At 35.3% G+C, this 22,521-nt stretch overlaps 2 protein-coding genes across 2 annotated transcripts; one reads left to right on the top strand and one right to left on the bottom strand.

Moving 5' to 3' along the window:
* Window positions 1-639: 639 nt before the first annotated feature.
* Window positions 640-15,350, bottom strand: LOC113057028 (phosphoinositide 3-kinase adapter protein 1). The gene is given in 21 exon segments (XM_074559852.1): window positions 640-1,565; window positions 2,940-3,040; window positions 3,385-3,455; window positions 3,576-3,743; window positions 3,842-3,902; window positions 4,612-4,814; window positions 4,896-4,958; window positions 5,307-5,562; window positions 5,991-6,073; window positions 6,277-6,436; window positions 6,731-6,927; window positions 7,117-7,246; window positions 7,832-7,974; window positions 8,159-8,303; window positions 9,035-9,261; window positions 9,852-10,020; window positions 10,022-10,272; window positions 11,408-11,706; window positions 12,850-12,937; window positions 14,950-15,013; window positions 15,227-15,350. Coding segments are annotated over 17 exon segments (2,520 nt in total). The 5' UTR covers window positions 10,253-10,272; window positions 11,408-11,706; window positions 12,850-12,937; window positions 14,950-15,013; window positions 15,227-15,350; the 3' UTR covers window positions 640-1,453.
* On the top strand, window positions 15,232-20,118 carry kifbp (kinesin family binding protein). Its single transcript, XM_026224032.1, has 7 exons — window positions 15,232-15,700; window positions 15,833-15,931; window positions 17,038-17,117; window positions 17,208-17,391; window positions 17,609-17,702; window positions 18,701-18,813; window positions 18,897-20,118. The coding sequence occupies exons 1-7, from the start codon at window positions 15,254-15,256 to the stop codon at window positions 19,773-19,775; spliced, it is 1,896 nt and encodes a 631-aa protein (XP_026079817.1). The 5' UTR covers window positions 15,232-15,253; the 3' UTR covers window positions 19,776-20,118.
* Window positions 20,119-22,521: the final 2,403 nt, after the last annotated feature.

Raw genomic sequence — 22,521 nt, forward strand, 5'->3', positions numbered from 1 at the left:
TATTTACATTTTCATGAGTTTAAAATATTTTAAAGTCATCTTGCCCCTTCTTGAAAGTTTGCTGAGGCCCTCTAGTGGTCCCAGGACCCCTAGTTGAGAATCACTAGTCGACGGATGAGCTAAAAAATGAAAGTAAATATATACATATATAAAAATATATAGATATTTATTTTTATTTTTTCAAAGTCAAAATTAAAAGACAAAATAATCGAAATAAATGTATTTGAATTATAATGGCACATATAAAAACATATCAGAAAGTCATTTTTAACATTAACATGAAATGTATTAAGCAAGTAGCAAAAATATAGCCACTGGATTGCATATTAAATACATTTGTGAATGAAAGTTTGAGCATATTATCTGTCAAAAGATCAAATATGTTTCAAGTACATTGGGTAGGCTAATAGCCTACTCATTCTTATTAGGTAAATATATGCATTTGTCAAACACTTCCACAGTTCCACATATATATATATATATATATATATATATATATATATATATATATATATATATATATATATATATATATATATATAGACTATATATAGTGAGGGCCTCTATAGAGGCCAGCTTTTACAAACAAAGTCTTGCAAAGTTTTTAAAAAGGATGGCAATATGGAAGAAGAGACTACATCCTTTTAATCTTGACTTTAATCAGTTCTGTCTTCACGATCTAACAAACATGTACACACCCACAAATACTGCACACACACAAACCACACATCTGCCATTTTCACACTGTGCATTCACACTTTTTATGCTGTTAAATACCCTCTTTCTCTGCTTCTCTTTGGGTGATATATCATAATCAGCAATAAAAAGTGAATACATCAATAAATACTTTTAAAATGCATAAAACTATTCAGCTTAAAATCTCTTCATCTAAAGACCAATCCCAGCCAACACAACCTATATTTCAAATATATTTAAAAAAAATTGGTTCCAAGATTGCTATTTGCTACTGATGGGACTAAGAGAGCACAAACCAAATGGCTATATTGCAAACAAGTGACCATAAGACCCCTCCAACATATTGCATTTCTTCAGCTGAAGATTGATCATTTAATACCTATAAACTAAGGTGAATGTTTGCATTGCAAGTTGAGTCTAGATGAAAACCCTTGAGGAACACTGGGTACTGAAACCACAGGCAGTATATGAAAAATAAAATAGCATTAAGACTTCTGAAACTAATGTTTGCATAATATCCTCTGTGCTACGTAGATGGCAGTTGGTAAATATAAATGGCAAACCAGTTTCCTTAAGAGGCACTTTCATACAAAACCTCTGTAAGGTCATTGACTGACAGGGCAGCAAAGCAGCTGTCTTCAGTTTTGGACATAATCAGTAACTTTTGTTCCACCTTGAAGAGACTACAGATCTCAAAGGCTCAACAAGAAAAGTGCAGAGTCAATAGAATGAAAGCCAGCCATGTTGAAGCATGCCATCACCATGTGCGTCTTGGTATGGGTGGAGGTGCTATGGGCCTTTGCGCAGACGTCTGATGAACAGGACGGGATGGAGTTGATACATATCGCTCGTTTAGTACCTCTGGATTCCTAAGAGACAGCAGGTTAAATTTAAAATGAGCAATATACAAACTGAGCTCCAGACAAACCAGGGAAATGGGTTACATCTGTTAAATGTGTGTAGCCTAATAAATAAAGATCAATATATGTAGAGGCTTTTTAAACCCCAAATATTAGACAGTGAATTCTATTGTTCAAAAGTCTGAGGTCTGTAAGATTTTTTTAATGTTTATAAAAAATAATCCTCACCAAGGCTGTATTTATTTGATTAGACATACAGTAAACAGTTATACTTAATATTATTACATTTAAAATATAATTTGTTCCTATGGTGGCAAAGCTGAATTTTCAGCATGCACATCATCCTTTAGAAATAACTTTTTAATATCATAATTTTGAAAACAGTTGCCCGGTGATACATTTCTTTCAGGAATGAACAGAAGGTTCAAAAGAACACAATTGAATTGTATTATTTTCTTTTCGTTTCTCCATATATTACTTATTTATTTTTTATTAGCTCATCCTCAGTCTTCATACAGTAGTTGTAAGTTTATCATGTTTCATGTTGTATGTTTTATTTCAACCTCTTTACAAAGAAATTGAAAATTTAAGTTTGAAAATCTCCTCTTTGACTTGCACTGATCAAATATTTTGCATGTAGCATGTGGTTTAGAACATTTGAAACCTGAATTGTGATCGTTCTTGTCTTCTTTGCATATATGTTTTCACTTATAGCCACCTTAAAAGGTACAGTACTTGGGTTGGATGTACACAGACTGCACGCCTTTCTAAAATTTCTCTAATTTTATCATAGCTCCTATAAGCTAGGCAAGATTTAGCAGTGGATGTGTGGCACCCACATCAGACTGCGGATGTTCATCACCCCCATATTTCTGACACCAATCCTCTGATGTTTGTGTTTGTGTATATTAGCTGATGAAGATGTAGCACATTCTAAACCCACAATCCGTCTTCATGAGATTTTAAGGTTGATGCCGCTACACTTGATCAAGTCACTGATGGAAAGTTAAGCTTCACAAACTCCAGCATTGTGGTTTTAAAAGTTTAGCGATTGCTGCTGTGGTTTGTCACATGGGGAGGTGTAGAGTTTCATAAACGAAGCACCTTCGCTTCACCTACAAACTTTTATCCAATCATCTGGTACATTCTCACAGTGAAACTTTTCGAAAAGTAAAACTAACTCTCTATGTACATGTTTGCTCTGTACAGCTTCAAATCTAAAGACTTGCTCTATAAAATAATTAATTCTCAGTTAAATGAATTTTTACTTACAGTTTGAATTATACTTCAGAATAAAGCTATGACAGAAAACACACTCATTTTTTTAGATTCCAACACAGTTGGGTTTTACCTGGTGTTGTGTACTCCATTTTTAACACGTACCTCTCTATTACCCGTGGTGGGACCCTGGGTGGAGGGAGCACTGGTGGAGTATCCACTACAGACCGGAAAGGCCGAGGAGGAAGTGGAATATCTGGAGGCTCCTTAAAAACATGAAAGAAAATACATACGATATTAGGAATTTATAATACAACAACCTAAGCAAAAAACTTTGTGCCAGTAATATTTCAATATAACAGTAGTAATAGATAATGGTTTAAAAATAATAATAACAAAAATAAAAATATACATATATTTTGAATATTTTTTAAAATATAATGAATTCCTGTGATTGCCAAGCTGAATTTTCTTGAAATTTTTCATTATCCCAGTCTTCAGTGTCTCTTGATCTTTCAGAAGTCATTTCTAATATGCAGATAGGCCGCTCAAGAAACATTTCTTAATGTTGAAAACATTAGTTTCTGTGGAAACTGTGATTAAAACTGACCTCACATTCTCCTTCCACCCCACTGCTGTTGCTGACAGTGCTCTGAATGCTCAATCTGTGACTGCTACTACCTGCACAGGTAAAACCTTTACCTTTACATTGTAGAAAAACTCCATACTTGTAAACAGTGTTCTGTTCACAGTAATATCAGATGTTATTGTGTGAGATTAAAGAAGTTATTTGTTACATACTAGAAGTGCTGGAGGTGCTTCCTGTCTGCCAGCTTCCTCTCTGCAGCGGTCTACTTACAGGAGGGGGTTGAGCGATCGAACGAGGTGCAGGTTCATACACGGAGCAATTCACGTTCATTTGAGAACCCCACTGACTGTTTGTTTGCATGGGTGCTGTAATCATAAGCTCTAATGGAAAAACAGAAAGGTTTGTACATTTTAATAGCATCCCATGTTCACCACTTCTGAGTTTATTGTATAATGAAATGTGTGCTAAATATCCTTACCATTTGTCCCTTTGCCTCTACAGCGTCGAGTGATGCTGTCTCTTAATCTTTGTAAATTGTCCTTAAAGAAAAGTGTTACAGAGACACTCATTTCATTTGTTAAACCTATGAAGGGTTAACATTGTATTTCATTTGCAAGGCCTCTAAATTATCCATATGACTAAAGCTTTGCTGAGAAACCTCTTTTACACAATCTAGCACATGCATTCTGATTAATAATAATCTTAGAAAAAGGAAGAATGAGTCATTTTGCTGTGAAATCTAAATGTAAGAATACCTTTATATTGTTATTTATATTCCAAGATGAACACAGTTTAATTATCCATACAGAAAAATAATGTTAAAATGTGATTTAAAGATATAATACATTAGGTTTTTGACGAACATTTATTTGTATCTTCCAGTTATCATTGTTTCGCCTCATAATAATAAAACTAAGGATTTAAATATAATCTTAACAAGACATATTATTGGGAAAATAGAGTGACAACTGATATTTATATGCATTTTATGTATGTAGTCTACTGTACTGTTATAAATATCTCATTGATTTACATTACAAGCTATCAGAATTTAATCTATTTATATAAATAATATCTTCATCAAGGAGCATATTTTCACTTAGTTTGGGCTTAGTTTTTTTTTTCCCCTTCTTGATTATAAGCTCCATATTCTCAATATATCAAACTCTATGAGCCATAAAAGCCTGATCAAATATGATATCAAAAAAAAAAAAGAAAAATGCCAAAATGTGACCCGGAGTTTCTTACCTGCTGAAAGCGGAGAGAGCGCCATCTTTTATCCTGATCAAACTGCCAAGCCTTGAACTCCTGCACTGCCTCTTCCACAGTCAGCTCACCCACCTTCACCCTCTCCTGCAGAGAGATGAGCTGCCTCTGTCCCGGGGTCTTCATACCTGCAAAGGGGTCATGGTGACTGCTCATGTCTCTGTCTCTCACCAGCCGTACAGGAGCTGCAAGCATGGAAATCGAGATTTACTTTCAATTGAATAATCCATATTCTGTTCTCAATTAGGCTCAGGAGACTTTTATACCTAAAGAGGAATCTCTTTCTGGCCGTTGACTGAGTGAGTATACAGGTTCCTTGAGAGAGAAAACTGTAAAACAGATCAAATTGAACTGAAATTACTATAAGGGGACTTTTTTCAGAGAGAAGGTGTTCCTCAGAAATGAGAATTCTGTAATAATTTACTCACCCTCATGTCATTCGAAAATTGCAAAACTTTCTTTATTCCATGAAACACAAAATAAGATATTTTGAAGAATGTTGAAAAGCGTGTTGAAATATCAAAATATCTTCTTTTGCGTTCCGTAGAAAAAATAAGATGTAGAATGATGAAAGAGGGAGTAAATGATGCAACAGTTTCTGATTTTAAAAGCTAAAATTAGAGCTATGTTTGCACTGTGGTTTAGCGGGGTTTGCGTAATGAACTTTTGGTTTGCACCTTTGGAAATGTAGGTTGTGTTCTCTTCAGGCTCTGGCAGGTTGGCAGGTCGTGGAATCGGTGCTGGTGGGCGGTTGATTATTTCGGGGGTGGATTGTGGCTCCACCGTGTCATAAATTTGATCAGGGCAGCATGGATTATAAAGGTCCTCATCTTCTATGTCCCCATAGATATCCACATTAAGGTCATGGTAATCTTCATCATCCATTTCAGGTAATCCACCATTGGTTGAAGTATGTTCAAAGGACTTTAAACTCTTGGTCAGGTTGTGCTAAAGGAAAACATGTTATTTCTACACCAATTAACATTGCACTTTATAAATGCCATATATTAGCAAGTTGCTCTGGTTTTTGCACTACGCAAACAAGCTACATCCTGTGACAGAGAGGTTCAAACATACATACAAGCAGATTCTGCTAAATTGTCTTAATAACTGGACTATTTCCTGGTATGTTATGTTGCAAACATGAAAATAAGACTGTAAGCCTTTGCAAAAATGTTTTACACCAGGTGAAATTTGCAAGTAATGTGTTTTCAGACTTTTTAATAAGCAACACGTTTTCACAGATATATATATATAAATATATATATGTATAAAAAAAGACAAGATGGAGGGTGTTATCACACGGGAAAAAGTGGCAGAAGTCACATAGTCACACAAAGAACTGTTGTGTCGTGATCAACATTTCTCATTGACGTACCTTCAAAAAACTTTCTCAGCATTGTCTCCGAGTTACAGTCCTCCAGAGCACTTTCCAGATCATCATCTGTAGAAACAACTGACATTAGACACATGAACCTTTTTTTTAATGCTTACATTTTATCATCACATATAATCACAAGTTAGCAGTAGTAACAAAATATGCCTTGAAAAAATAAGAAGAAGAAATGCTATAATTTATGCAATAATGACTACTGTTCTTGTGGAAGAAATATCCTAGAGTTTCAAAAGAAAATGCCAAACACGAACCCATGTCAGGATTCAGTTTCATCATAGACTCGTAAATGTCCTCATTATCGAAATTTGTGATGAAATTTTGGGAAGCCGTCAACATGTCCTCATAGATATCCTCGTTGCCAGCTGTGTCCTGAGATTCCTCCATGTGGGTCTTCACTAGATCTACTGTCTCCTGTTTTGTTTTATGAAAAAAGGAAGCTTGCATTTATTAGCGGCATCATCACAGCTATACTTCAATGAAGACTAATAGAAATACTGCTGTATAAATGTGTGCTGATTATTAACAGAGCTATATAACAAAATGAAACTGTGAATAGCACTTTTACAATGCTTTGATATTTAGTTTTACATGCATTGAGATGTTTATGTGTTCCTTCCCACAGCATTTCAGGAATTGGTTGACTTTGGTACTACAACTTGTCGTCAGTTACAGAAGTAAACAAGAACATTTATGCAATTAACTCACAACAAATTCGTCCATGAACTGTCTTAAATCAGAGAAGCCACTCTTCTCGGCCAGTTTGTTAGGGTAATCGCCATCTTTGTTCATCACACTGTAGGCCTGCATGGCTCCAGGACACCGCATTAACAAAGACGTTAACTTTTTAAAGCCATACTTGGCTGAGAAGTGAAGCAGTGTGGGAAGATCCACGTCACGGTGATCTGAAAACAAAGAGATTGCTTTTCATTATTGTTCAATAGAGTTTCCTGTCTTCGAAAAAAAAAATCTAACCATCCACACCAGTTCCTTAACTTGGTGTTATGTTATCTGTCACCATAAAAGATATTCATCATAAGCAAGACTTCTATAAACTATAAGACAAGCAAGCTGTTATGAATGAAATCACTTACTCGCTGGTGTGTTATCTGCAATTTGACTTATTCCAAATACTTGTAATGCATTTAGAGGCATCCGTTCTTCCAGACAGTCAGCAAGCAAATTATCCAATGACTCGGGCACCTTTGATGTGATATCAAATGCCTGAAAATTGAATATTATAAAAACAATAATTAAAAAAGCTCAATGTTAGTCTTTAAACTTAAGGTAATCTTCTGTAAATACTTTAAAAAGGGGAAAACATTATGGTCTGCATGTTAACATTTAATTTAATGTTTATTTCTGTTCCTGTTGCCTCACAATTTTTTTTTTTACATGTAAAATTTACCTTTTTTTATTGTTACTGACTAAAAAACAGATTTAGCATAAAGCATCTTGCATTACTGATTTCAGGGCTGTGTGTTGCTATTCAGGCGTATGAGAACAGACCACCTGTGGGGCCAATACACTGTCACCACTGATATCTGACATAAAATTACAGCATATTATAATATTTCAAAAGTTAAATCGTTTCATTTATTCATTTAATTATAATTTTACAAATTAATGAACACATTTTTCACAAGACCATAATGTTTCACTGATATATAATTATATACAAAACATTTAGCTACTTTGATATTATTAACATTTTGAAAAGTGCTATGCAAATAAGCATGGCAGGCCTTAACTCTATTATTCACGAGTCATTTCAGTTCATGAGATTCAGTTTTTCTGTTTCATCATTACCTGACACATGAACTGAACTGGATCCATTGCTTTCTTTAGATACATGCATATTTCCTCCATTTCTGTGTAATATGTTACAGTTGTTGAACAGACCACAGATTCATTCTGATAAAGAGTCAATGAGACTTTCCCAGCTGGCATATCTAAGAGGAAAAATATATTTTAAGCAAACAACCCTGACAAATCCAAACACAAATTTACAAAAGACAAAGCTTCTCTTATAATAAGTGAGCACATTAACAGGAAACAATATGTAAATTCAGTAGAAAGTGAAAAGGGATGGAGGAACCGATATGAAAAGTTCCTCTTTCTGTGTTTTTGTCTTACCAGGTGACTGTACAGTAACAATGTACTCATTTACAAGAGTTCCAGGCATCCGCTGAGGTGTCGAGTATTGAGAGTGAAACTCCACCTCCAGTCTGCCCTCATCCACAATTTTCTTTACCATGATTATATAAATATCCACACGATTCTTTATGGGAACAAGCAAATGGTGAGAAAGTCACGAGACAGTATCAAATACAGTAAATGACATAGAGTAACACAAAACGAGTGATGTTAATTCCTCAAATGTCCGCAAATGCTTTCGAATGAAATGCTGAAGCCATAGTTGCTAGAGTGTAAAATTCTTTGATTTTACAAAATTCAAAAGTAACAACAGTTTACAATGTAGAGGATAAAGAGTTTAAAAAAATATGAACAACACTTAACACTATTTAAGCCATATGTACACGAAAATATCAAAATATCAAGTTGTATGAGTGTCTACTGTATAAAAATGTCTCTTCGTCCATTAAATTCAGTTGGATTTATTATATTCACAAATAATCAAATCGACTGATTCAAAACTACTCGGCAAAGTATTTAAGTGGTTAGTAAAAACACCCTACAGCCAGGAACTAAGGTAGTCTATGAAGACGACAACTTCATTCATCTGTGATATTGTTTTAATCAGTTTATCGCCCATCGCTGCTACATCATCCTTCTTTCAACATATCACCGAATTAAGAATGTTATCTAAATGAAGGTTGTTAGACAAGGGCCCTGCACTGACTTCCTGTCTAATTTTAAAAAGCACGAAGAAGTGTGATCTCAAACCATGTGAGCTTCATGCTGACATTAACAACTATGCCCATATAAATTTGGAAAAGCTTTTTTATTTAGGCTCTGCACATTATTCAATTATTCATGCACTGCACTTACCCCACAGAGTATTCTGTCTGGTTGGACAGTGAGACAAGTTTGGTCATCTTGTGGCTCTGTGGTATTTGAAGAAGTTTGCTCAGTATTACAGACATCATTCCCGTTCAACTGAATCGGTTCTGTCTCATCGGGCAAAGGCTCGGGAAAATCTGATAATGTGAACTCATTCATTTGTTCTTCTAGTTCAATTTCATATGGATCCTGGCAATGGCTTTCACTAACAGATCCTAGAAATGAAAATGTATATATTAAACTTTACTTCAGGCTGACCCCTTCATGATTAGTTAGATTAATTATGATCCACAATGCAAAAATATTTGTGCAAATTTAATTTAATTTAATTTAATTTAATTTAATTTAATTTAATTTAATTTAATTTAATTTAATTTAATTTAATTTAATTTAATTTAATTTAATTTATAGCTCAGACATATGCGGACCTCAAAATATAATTATTTCAAACCAAATATATTACTAGAATTAATTATGTATTATTTGGTCAAATTAATTATTGTCCAACATGCATAATTATTTATAGTACATAAAAAAATATATTTTTTTTAAATAGAAATGAAAAATAAAGATAAATATGAATACTAAAAAAACAAATATACATCTTAATCAACATAAATGTAGGTAATATACAAAAGTAAAATTATATTCATATGCACTCTTTTGCAGTGTTTGTCAGACTGCAGGGGAGTCATGTTAATGTTTTACATCTTTTTAGCCCATCGTTGTCATTAAAGGTGAACAACAGTGCAAGTAATTCATATGTTCTTATGCTGAATGCACATACCGTTTAAAGAATACATACCATTATCAATACACTCAAGGACAGTAGACACATATACTGATGGTTCGTCTTCTGAATTGAGCTTTCTCCAATATTCCCAGTATTCAAAATAGTCCGCTGACACTTGCCCTTCTGTTATACCACACAAAAAGGCAACGATTTTGAATGGAGGCTGAAGAAGATCCCGGAAAAGTGTCCTGCACCTCAGGGTCTAGCTGCATGTCCAGCAACGCAGCAGACAGCAAAAGCATGATGCATTTGCTGGAGCCAAACAGCTCATGGTTTTTCATCCACATCTCTTCATTCACATCATACAGAATGATGGAGCCTTCTGTAAAGTTACACGATGCTGCCAAAATTTGCTGTAGATAGTCGGCCCATTCCCTGGCTTCACTGGTATAAACAATTAACACCTCACACATTGTGGAGCATCCAGGATGTTCTGCAACACAAATGGATAATAAATGGAACAGAAGAATTTAAAATAATTTCTTGGTTCATCAACTACCAAAACTAAAAGTTACACTGTAAAATATTACTTTGAAATAATTTTCACTCAGAAATGTCCTCAAAATGCAAACATTTCACACATACATAAAGTAGAACACATTGAATTATATGTGAAATTTAAATTAGAAAGACACTCCAATAAACTTTATTTAAAAATTATTAAGTTTCTGCAAAACTGTGCAATTTAAATGAACTGATGTATTCAAATCGAACCAAAGTACACCCTAAAGAGTTTGTTTATTCGCTGATTAATGATTGATGAATAGTGAAGATCTGAAGGCCAGCCATGTTGCAAGAGGTTCCTTATAGAGCTTGCAATGTTTTGTCGTAAGATGATTGAGCAATAAGTTGGTTTTGTCAAAAATTAGTCATCTTCTGTCTCCTAAACTCTGACATAGTGTCTGTTTACAAATAAAATTAGAAAACACATGATATGAATAAAGAAAGTACCAATGGAATTTTAATGAATCAGGCTGGCTAACTATGAAACATCTTCTATGAACCCACATCAATAGTACAGTAGTGATCAAATACGGTTAAAGATACATTTCAGTGCAAAGCCTGTTTAGGATGTCACAAACGATTAACAACAAATTTCACATTTTACGCTATCTATACATTTGTGTGACTCTCCTGTTTGCGATGTAACCTGTCAGAGGAGAATCCACTTTTCATGAAACTACTACAGTTCCCACTTCAAGTAGATATAAACAGAAACTCAAATTCTAAAAAAGGAAATGCAATTATGCAACTTTATATCATATGCAGAGTTATCTTTTATTATTGTTTCCCACAGAGTCGATGAATGTCAAAGCAAATGCACAGGAAGATTTTTTTTTTTTTTCAACTTCCTTTTCGCTTTCAACAAAATTGTTATTTTGCATCATGTCATCTCTATCATTTTCAGCAACAAAAAATTTGATATGCTTACGTCAGTAATCTATTTAAATTCTAAAATGAATTAAAAACTAAAATTCTTAACCAAAAACCAAACAAAGAATGTTTTGTTTGTTCAAGTGTAACATTTTAACAGCAGTAAAAGAGATCTTTATTTAAAAATGACTCACCTTGTTACTTGTTATACGAGTCCCAGGTTGCAATAAACAGTGTCTTGTTTCAGGTGGTGTATAATGGCTGCAGCTTCACACAGTGGCTTTATGTTTGCCTCCGTTCTTGGTCTATAGCTTCTGATGAAAATACACCGCGTATATGACTGTGGTATAAGACCGAAATGCATTCAGCTCATGACTTACATCTACTAAAAGAAATAGTCCATTTCCTGATGGTGGGTGTTAGCGTCACTTCCTAAAATACACAGCAACTGCTTAACCTCACACAGACAGAGCTGCTGTAGGCTGCTGTGACCCTGTAAAACAGACAGAAAATTCCCCACACAAGTTAAAAAAAGAAGTTAAATTGAACTATAATGTAGCTTCCATGTAAAACAGACAGCACACACAGAGCATTCACAAACTGTGTATACATTATAGTAGCTAAAGGTTCATTACTTGATTTATAACAGTGTTTCATCACATTTCAACAGTGTAAAATAAATTAAGAAATAAAATAAAAAACTACACTAATAAAACATTCAGACTGCAAAATAAATATTATAAAAAACAATAAAATACTGTTAAATACAGCTGACATTCCAAGATTTCTATGTGACACCTCACATTGGATGGTTTTTCATTAATGTTTCTTAGATGTTTCTTATCAGTTATGTACATCTTACAGCATTTAATTATTCTTTATTGCATTATTTCATATGTGTTACCTTCATAGTGTTTTTCATTTGTGAGTATAACACCTCACACCTTCTATATATATATATATATATATATATATATATATATATATATATATTAGGATTTACCTCAACTACTTGTGATGAACTTTGATTAATCATGTGGCTTTCTGGTTACCACCAGTGACATTACGGTGTTTATCAGCATATGTTAAATACACAAAACAGATTTTCATAATTAGGTATATTAACGTTATTTCAGGTTTTTTTTACTGTAAACGCCAGCTTTATATATATATTTATATAAACAGTGCAGTTTAAACCCCGTTTTAGATTATTATTTTACTAGATGAATCTGAGCTCTAGAAATGAACTCTGTTCAGTGGGACTACACTGCTTTTCAAACTGGCCTTTATTTAACTCTGTATGAGTAAATACAGAAACAATGCAAAACCATTAAAGTTCCTATTTAAAAGCTGCTTTTAATGCCATTAATCTACCCACAATTAACTAAAAGGAGGAACTAAAACATTGCAGCCTTCGCAGTGTTTCAGGTACATCTGAGTCAGGTTGAAGCAAAATGGTGAAGTGAAAAATACATTAATTGCGAGAAAAAAGTGGAGATAAATTAGGACACATAGTATCTACAATTTAAATATGCAAGGCAATATAGCTAACATTTCTATAATGATTTCTATGACTACAAACAGCATTTCTATGAGCTTTGGTAAATGACGAGAAAAGCTTGCAAATGTCACTCACCCTGAGATTTTATTCTGTGCTCTGTTGTACCCTCCAGAGAAGCATCGTGAACTTCTTCTTTAGTTTGTGATGTAAAACAAGAACCATACTGTGGGTGTAAGAAAAAAGTATCACTTTGTAGAGACCACATGGGAAGGATGTTCTGAAATTGGACAGTGGACATTTGAATTAACATATCTGAACATCATGAACTGATCGATTTATAATGTTGGGAAACATAAATGTCATTTTCACTTCATACTAATAAACACCAACAAGGGTCTAATCCAGCATTAATCCAACAAAACCCAATTGCAATTTGGTATTTGTTGGCTAACAAGCCATATATCCAAAAAGTGTCAACCACATAGACAAAAGGCAGAAATGTGGACATTTTAATATTTTTTATAAATTTTTCTTAGGGCCAAGTTGCAAGATTCTATGTAGGCTAATATGTATCATCTTGTAATCTAACCTTTTCGGTTACTAAGACATATTTTGAAAACACTGTTATATGTTTATATGAAACATGTAAAAAGGTGTAGCTTTGGGCCTTGAAAAAGGAGGTCATGCCCCATAATTCAAACCATAATTTACCTGCCAACTGATGAGAGAGTGAGATAAACCCCCTACACACCAGTATTGACAGACTAAAAGACCAAAACACGACACATAGCCTACATACACAGTAAACAACATTGGGTTTTTTTTTTAACCCGACCGTTGGGTTACTGGGTCAATGTGTTGGGTTATCTAAAAATTTGTTGGAACTTGGGTCATTTTTTTTTCGTTGTTGGGTTATTTTTAGTTATATCCCAACTGTTGGGTTAAATATGTTTCCCGCTTCACTCCATTGAAATTATAACGGTCCAGTCAGAGACTCAGAGCACGGACATCAGCGGCAGCATTTAGCTCATCCAAGTGCACACACACAGCAGTGAGAAGTGAACACACCCCCAGAGCAGTGGGCAGCTATAGATCCAGCGCCTGGGGAGCAACCGGGGGTTCAGTATCTTGCTCAAGGATACTTCAGTCATGGGAATTGAGGGTGGAAGAGAGCACTGTTCATTACTCCCTCCTACAACTCCTGCCAGCACCGAGACTCAAACCTGCAACCTTCAGATTACAGGTCCAACTCTCTAACCATTAGGCCATAGCCCTTAACTGTATTTAAACATTTGTGTGTTTTGATATGAATATGAATTTTTGTGAATAATTTGTACATCTTGAAAATGTCAGTTGTATTTTTCCACATTCTTGTACATTTAAATAAAATATTTTTAAATATATTTGTAAATGTGTAATTTGCATATTAAAATTAAGCCTGTAATTTACAACAAAGTATTTATATGATTGTATTAAGTATTTTTTTATAAAAATACTGATGTTATTTAATATAAATAATTTACTCAACTGTTGGGTAACTTTTAACCCAATGGGTTGGGTTTAAATAACCCATAGATGGGAAGGTGCTATACCAACCCATAGTTGGGTTACAGGTTGGGTTACTTTTAACCCAACATTTTTTATAGTGTACAGACAAAACATAGTTTTTCATGCGCTGTTCAAATTTCACATTTTGGGCTATTTTGCTTCCAAAATCTCTTTCAGACCAGAAAGAAAATGCTTATTTTATTTTACTTATTGTATCTATTTGTTCCTATAAAGTTCAAGGCCATTTTCTCAAAATGTGTTTTTACTCATGAAATCAGAAATCTTCACTTCAGTAGCATTTACAGACAACATTGCAGTTTGGTCCTTTCTATATTCTGAAGGTTTTAACAGATGGGATTATTGTCTTATTCGCCTGGTTTATATAACATTTATCTGCTAATCAGGAAATGTATGGAAATAAGAGTTGTCTTTTTACAATAGCGATTAGAAGTTTATTTTAAAGTGTAAAAGTACTGTAAAAATGTTATTTGCATTTTGAAAACTAGCCCATGTTGTTACTGAGTGTGTCCACACACTCGTGATCTTCCTGTACAGCTGAACATATGGGTCAAATACAGGAAACATATCAGTAAGAAGACAAGTTCAAAGACCACAAATGTTGGTTTTGGGACAGGCCCAATGTATTGAAAAAAAAAAAACATTGACCTGTCATATCCGCTAACTCACTGTGCAAGAAGCCTGCTTTTGTCTGTGAGATACACAGCTTGCCCTGTAGATGGCGCCAGAATATCTGGAAGAGAGAAAGGCACAGTGACTGTGACTGATCAAGGGCAATGCCATAATCATCCATATCAGAAGCTAATTATTAAAATATGAGCGCTAGCAACATAACAACCGAATAATTGTGATATTATAATTTTTTTTTAAATAAAATATTTATTATAAATATGTAACATTTATTCGTTTATTATTCGTTATCAAAGACTGTGCGTCGTTGACTGACCTCTGCTGGTGAACACTTGAAGAAAACATGGCTGCCCACCAGAGCTCAGAGTGGAGGAGCGTGTGCGAGAAATTTCGCCTGGCCCAGGAGCTCTCCGAAATAGAGTCGAGAAAAGACCCTGAGAACAACCCTTTCCGATCGAAATACAAAGCTAGAGATCTGTTGAAGGAAATCCATTGTTCACTGAAAAAAATTGAAATCGAGGAGGAGGGCGAGGCTGACAATGAAGCAGACTGTGAGTCCAGGGAGATGGTGGATGGAGAACTGGGGAGTGAATGCGGGAAATCGTGTTCCGGAGACTCTCCCGCCGGTCTGCGAGCGGCCAGGCTCGCGGTGGTGCAGTACTGTCTCGGTGTGAACCACATAGAGACCGAGGAGCTGTCCGCTGGAGAGCAGCATCTGATGAACTGCCTGAAACTCATCGACAAGTGCACAACAACACGGGAGAACGTCTCGTTATTCATACAGGCCCGGGTAAACATACACGAGCCATTCCTCATAAAAGCTTCATGTAGTTTAATAATTGTGCAGAGTTGTTATTGGTGATTGACTTCTGCGCTTTGGTGTGATTGCGGTGTGATTTTTTTTTTGTTTTGTTTTTTACAGAATCAGCTCGGCATTTTGTGGGCGGGGAGAGATGAGATCGAAAAAGCACAAGGATTTCTGGAAATCGCCGAATCTATGTATTTGCTATACATGAGAGAGGTGTGTGTGTGGCACGTTTTCTGTCAAAACCTATTGAACTAAGTTACCTAAACAACGGTATTTTGGACATCATATTATGAGTTCTGTATGACGTCGCTGTGACGTATCCTCAGTATTTTACCATAGCCTGATAGCTTGCTAAAAACAAGGTAGTGTCCCAAATGACTGCACACTATGCACTTACATTATATACTCTACCGTCCAGTTTAGGAATTTTATAAGATTGTTTTTTTTTTTTTGCATTATGTGTGCGAATGGGACAGGTTTCATAAGCTGTTTCTTACTGGTACAAGCGACAGGCCCTTTGACAGCTAGACACCAGTGACATATTTCACAGTTAATTTCTTCCCCTTAAATGGATAGTTCATACAAAAATGAAAATTATGTCATTAATTACTCACCCTCATGTCGTTTCAAACATGTAAGACCTTCGTTCATCCTCAGAACATAAATCAATATAATTTTGATGTAATCTGAGAGCTGTCTGACCCTCCCATAGACAGCAATGGAACTGAAATGTTCCCAGATCGGTAAACGGTCCATGTGACATCAGAGGCTCAACTTCAGTTTTGCAAAGCTGCGAGAATACTTCTTGTGTTTAAAGAAAACAAAAAATAACAATTTATTCAGAAGGGTCATCGGATGCGACATGCACTTTCACAAGTGGTTTGAACTGACCACAACCAACCTAAAAGGATAAAGATCCACCCAGTGTTTATTTTTTTATTTTTATTTTTATCTCAGTATATCATTTCCCTTTCCCCAAATTGAGCTGATCTCAGATGACATCACACAGACAGGCCCCTCCCACGATTGTTTGATTGACAGTGGTGTTTCAGCACAGACTGGAATCTTTCCTTAAACCCATCCTGAGTGAGCTGTCATCTGTCCACCATTGGACCAGAAGTAGACAAGAATGTCTCTTAAATAATTGAGGTGCTCTGTTGTTGGAATCGAAAAATGAACATTTTTGGGTTGAATTAACCCTTTAACTGTAGAAGCTCCAAAAAGTCCCAAAAATATATAAAACTACATACAGTTGCGCGTACATGATGATGACGATGATGTTTTGAGCTGACATTTGTTTATTTTTTTGTGCATGTCAGGATGGTCAACCCCCACTGGATCTTGAAGACTTTTTCGTACTAGAGGGAGAAGAATTATCTCAACAAGAGAAGATAAGAAGGTAATATCCATCCCTATGTTCCTCTATATAAAACATTATTGTGCTTCTACAAATGTTTTAACCCCAGTTTGTCCCCACATGTGTCAGCAGGTTTGAAATGGCATATACGCACACACTGTATTATCTGGCTCAAGTCTACAAGAATCTGCAGCAGTATGAGAAAGCGGGACAGTACTGTCACAGCACACTACAGAGACAGCTGGAGTACAAGCAGTTTGTGCCCCTCGAGTGGGCTATTAATGCAGCCACACTGTCACAGTACTACATCACAAAGGTATGAAGTGTACATAGTGTGTGTTCCACAGCGTCTTTTCTTTTTTGTAAATAGAGGTTGGCAAACCTACTGGAAGATGCATACTGCTGCCTACTGCACAACACCAGCATGACAGCTGATGTAAAATAAGGATCGAGCTTAGGACAGCCATACGCTCTATGATTCTGGAGTCAAGGTCATAGTAATTAACTTTGTCTCTTTTGTCATTGTATCACAGACACGGTACATGGAGGCTCGTCACTGTTTGGCTGCGGCTAGCGTAATTGCTACTCTTGCAGGAGAAATCCCCTCAGAAGCAGCTGCCAAAGAAAGTGGGTTTCTGTGAGGTCTTCGTTCTTGTATGTTGCTGGATATTGTGTATTTCCTTGCACTTCAGTTGCTTTACTGAATATCATATGGTGGTTGCTAAATGAAAACAAAACTCCCTATATTTAGGCCTTTCACGAGTGGCCTTAGTTTCACTTAAAGTGAAACTATCACTGTAATAATACCGTATTTCATTATAAAGTAGTACTGAAACCATGTATTTTAACACTATATGTCTGTTATTGTTACACTCATGCTTGTGGGTTGTTTTGCATTTCATCAGATCCTGAGGTTGTACAAACCAGCAAACTGTGGCTTGTACAACTTTGACCAATGAAACGGAACCTATAGAGATGTATTGACCGTAAATTAGTTTTGTGCAGCAGAGACTACAATGAAATACTAAAAGGTTATGTCTACTAAACATATTTAAAAGATCTAGAAAAGTGTTATCATGCTGCATTTGAAACCTGAGACTAATGGTATTTACAAATGTAGAGTCAACGTATTATATAAACTACCAATAAAATGTTGGTTCAGTTAATTTTTTTTTAAAGCAATTAATACTTTTAATTTTTTAGCAAAGATGCAATAAATTGATTAACAGTGAAGACATTTATAATGTTACAAAATATTACTATTACAAATAAATGCTGTTCTTTTGAAAATTTTCAATAGAAGAATCCTGGAATCCTGTTTCCATAAAAAAATATTAAGCAACGTGATGAAAAATGTTTCTTGAGTAGGAAATCATCATATTAGAATGATTTCTAACGGACCATGTGACTAAAAACTGAAGTAATGGCTGCTGAAAATTCAGTTTTGACATGACATAGTAATAAATTAACTTTAAAAAAATTGTAAATTAAAGGAATCATTAAAAATCCTTATGTCCCCAAATAAAGTATTTTCCTGCTTTCCTTTTGTTTTATAGCATTAAAATTGATACATGTAAGTTAAAAATTATATGATATATTACTATAAATTATGAATGTTTTTAAAGGTGATGCTGAATGTGAAAAACGTGAAGAGCTCCTGCAGAAGCGATCTGAAATTGCCAGATGCTGGATTAAATATTGCCTTAATCTGATGCAAGATGCTAAAAAACTTCTTGAGGTAGCCATGCTTCTTTCTTTTACATTTTAAAGAGATTTGACTTATTACTTTGACTTGTCTAAGCATTTTCCATTGCTCCATAGGATAATATCGGAGAACTAGACTTAGATCGGCAGGAAGAACTGAAGAGGGCACGTCGCAGTGTAGAGGAAGAAAAAGAGAAGGGAAGAAAAAGTGCCATCCTTTTTGGTTCAAGCGATACCTTTGACTCTATTTGCAGCCTGGAAGAGAAAGTAAGCAGCATGCTTCCACTAGATTTTGAAGAAGCCCGTAGCATCTTTCTAGTGGGTCAAAGCTACGTAGCCCAGGCCAAAGAGTATTTCGCAATGGATGGTCATGTGACAGATCACATTGAGATCTTGCAAGACCATAGTGCTCTCTTCAAAGTCCTGGCCTTCTTTGAACAGGATCTGGAACGCCGCTGCAAGATGCACAAACGTCGCGTCGACATGCTAGAGCCAATCTGCAAGGATCTGAATGCTCAGTATTATTTGCTAATCTGCCGACAGCTGCAGTTTGAACTTGCAGAAACCTATTATGAGATGATGGACCTGAAGTTGGCTGTGGCTGACAGGCAGGATCAGCCAGATGTGCACACCATAAAGAAGTTTAACAACTTGTGTTCCTCCTCTATGAAGTATTATCAGATGTTCCTCGACTCCATCCGCTCACCAGAGGGCAAGTTTCCTGAAAAGCTCGAGGATGACCTGCTAAGGCCGGCGCTGGTGGCCAGATTCCGTGTTGCCAGATTACAGTCCAAGCTTATTTCCAGTAACCTGGACACCCAACTGGAGAATCTCACCAACTCGCTGGATTCGTACAACTTTGTAGTACAATACTGTGAGGAGAACCCAGAAGCCAAGAAGGCTGTTGAAACCGAGCTAGAGTTGAGCATTGAGATGGTCTCCCTGCTTCCTCTCAAGATAAATCGAATTAGATCCAAAATTACCTCCTGCAACTAATGGGGTGTTGAAGACGGTTTATTTTGGCCCCTCACATAAATATGAACGTACACTACTGCTTGTTCCTTGCCAGACCTAGATATATTGAGCTTTCCTAGGACCACCGTGTAAGAAACTCCTTCAACCATAGAACCATTTATCACAAACTCTTGTGAACCGATGTAACTGCATGATTTACAGTCACTCATTAATTTTCAGTGTGCAATGTACAATTGTATTTAATGCAGTAAAATGTTTGTTTCAAATTTGATGACTGGTATGTTTAGTAGGCCCAAGATTTAACATATAACTGTACTAATATTAAAGCATTTTATGCCAATAAACATAAAAAGTATAAATGCCATTCTTTGTTTTGTCTTATTCAGTCAAGACATAATATTAAAGGAATAGCTCACCCAAAAATCTCAATTTGCTGAAAATATACTCTCTCTCAGTCCATCCAAGATGTACTGTAGATACGTTTGTTTCTTCATCCAAACAGATTTTGATAAATTTAGCATTTCATCATTTCATCTGCAGTAAACAGCTGATAAAAACATCACAGTAGTCCACAAGTAATCTTACTCTAGATCATAAATTAACGTTTTGTGCACTGAAAAGCTGTTTATAAGAAACAAATTCATCATTAAGGTGTTATAGCTCTAAGTCAATCTGCAGTTGTCCTCTTACATCAAAATCAACTATGCTTGATCGGTGCATTTTTCTCTCCTGATTTAGAAAAGGCTACTTTTTAATTGGATAAAGCAATATTATGGTTAGAGTAATATTTTAGCCGAAAGTAACAGTCCTGAAGAATTTGTTAATTACAAACATGCAGCTTTTAACGTCACAAGATGTTGTTTGGTGGACTGGAGATGTGTGGATTGCTTGTGGATTATAGTGATGTTTTTATCAGCTGTTTGGACTCTTATTCTGATGGCACCCGTTCACTGCAGACATTTTTAGCACATTAAAATTTTTAGGTACACTATTCCTTTAATTGTAAGTTTCCATTTACACAAACACACACACATGTGCAGCCATTATACTGGTAGATTATCCAGCTGAGTGCAGAGGAAAGAACCAGAGAGTACAGTGTCTGTCATGTTAATGTAGCATCAAGAACATTTCAGCAGCATTCTAGGCGTACATTCTTTCTTCGCAAAGGATGTGGTTCATATTGTACAAGATGGATCACCGATTAGAACAGCATTCATAATATGAGCTGATTTCACAGAGTGAACTGTGCAACTAACGGCTGTTTTCAACAGACAGTTGAACTATATGTAATGAACAGTTGACACACACAGTATACACCAAACTTACTGCATTTCCTTCTCGAAATATTTCAGTAATACCTTTCTGGTGCTTCTCTTTATTGTCATGCTATAGGCCTATCCATTGTACATTCTTGTGATAAACAACTAATACCAAAATAAATACTTTACTAAGTGTGGTTGTATGCCACGTTTTACTCTAATATAAAATTAGATATCAACTAGAGTCTGGAAAAAGAGACTTTCTGCAGTTTAAATTTGTTTATTGAACTCATTTTTACTCTCTGGTTCAGAAATTATAATCCAGTAAAACTCAATGGTTTTGTAATAATTGTTTCAGTTTCAGTGTGATTAGTTTTAGGTTAGAGTAAAATCAGGAAACCTCTTACTTGCCTGCTATAGACATAAATGAAGAAACACAGAGAATGCTGACATAGTTTTATCAGAGTATAACTGTAAAGAAGAGAAAATGCAGAGAGTGCAGGGTTTTTTCCCAGAGGAAATAGCATTACGTGTTTTAGTCAAGTCTCTGCAAGGAGCAAATATGACTACCTCAGAGGAAGCTCTACCAAACCGAAATTACACGCTACTGTTCTTAATACAGCATCTGATCATTATACTTGATATATGAGTAAATGTCCTGTGTCTGTGTGTTTGAGACAATCATCTTCAGCCTGAGAGACAAACTTGAGATACTGAACCTAGTCAAGAGTCAAGTATATAGTTTGACAAACACCAAACTCTGTGTATATTCCATCTCAGTCCCATTTAAAACATTTTACATCTTCATTTACAACTCTGTCTTTGAGTTTTAGGACTCTTTTTTTTTTTTACTTATCTGAATCAGTTTTCAGGTAATTTCCATATGCCTAAATTATACTTAATGTTGTACATTAAACCCAAAATTGTGTTCTTAAAGTAATAATTGTCCAAAAAGTGATAAGTCCGGTTGCTACCGTGCGGCCAAATTACCAGAGTTAACAGAAACATAAACTCCCCAGCAAACAGTAGTTGTAAAACTGAATAATAATAATCGGAAAGACAGAATTTCCCACACTTTACTTTTGCTTATATGCATGTAATGGAAAACTCCTCTCTGTCTTGCCATGCTATATGCAAATAAAAGGAGAAACCTTGTCATTTCCTGTGTGCGCAAACCCACTTCCTGCAAATTATGACAGCTTTGTATCAACTGTGTCGACACTTTCATATAGCCGACTGTGCGCAACACTGCTCCACTATATTTTACTGTTTTACATTTAAAAAAATGTATTCATATGTTCATGTTTATAGCAACATACTAAATATCCATCGTACGTCAAAAGAAAAACATAATTTTTGTTATGTATATAGCATTTCTTGGCAGTCATTCATCAACATGGATAGTAATACACAAGTAATACACATTGAGTAGTAAACATCACTATTAAATTAATTCATAATAAAACATACCTCCACATGCAGACACTTTTTGTTTTTGTTAAAAGTGC

This window comes from Carassius auratus, chromosome 38 (assembly GCF_003368295.1).
Source record: "Carassius auratus strain Wakin chromosome 38, ASM336829v1, whole genome shotgun sequence".
Taxonomy (NCBI): domain Eukaryota; kingdom Metazoa; phylum Chordata; class Actinopteri; order Cypriniformes; family Cyprinidae; genus Carassius; species Carassius auratus.

Coding starts and splice junctions, on each gene's coding strand:
- kifbp (XM_026224032.1), top strand. CDS start 15,254: ATGGCTGCCCACCAGAGCTCAGAGTGGAGGAGCGTGTGCGAGAAATTT. Junction 17,118..17,207: donor CAACAAGAGAAGATAAGAAG/GTAATATCCATC, acceptor ATGTGTCAGCAG/GTTTGAAATGGCATATACGC. Junction 17,703..18,700: donor AGAAGCAGCTGCCAAAGAAA/GTGGGTTTCTGT, acceptor ATGTTTTTAAAG/GTGATGCTGAATGTGAAAAA.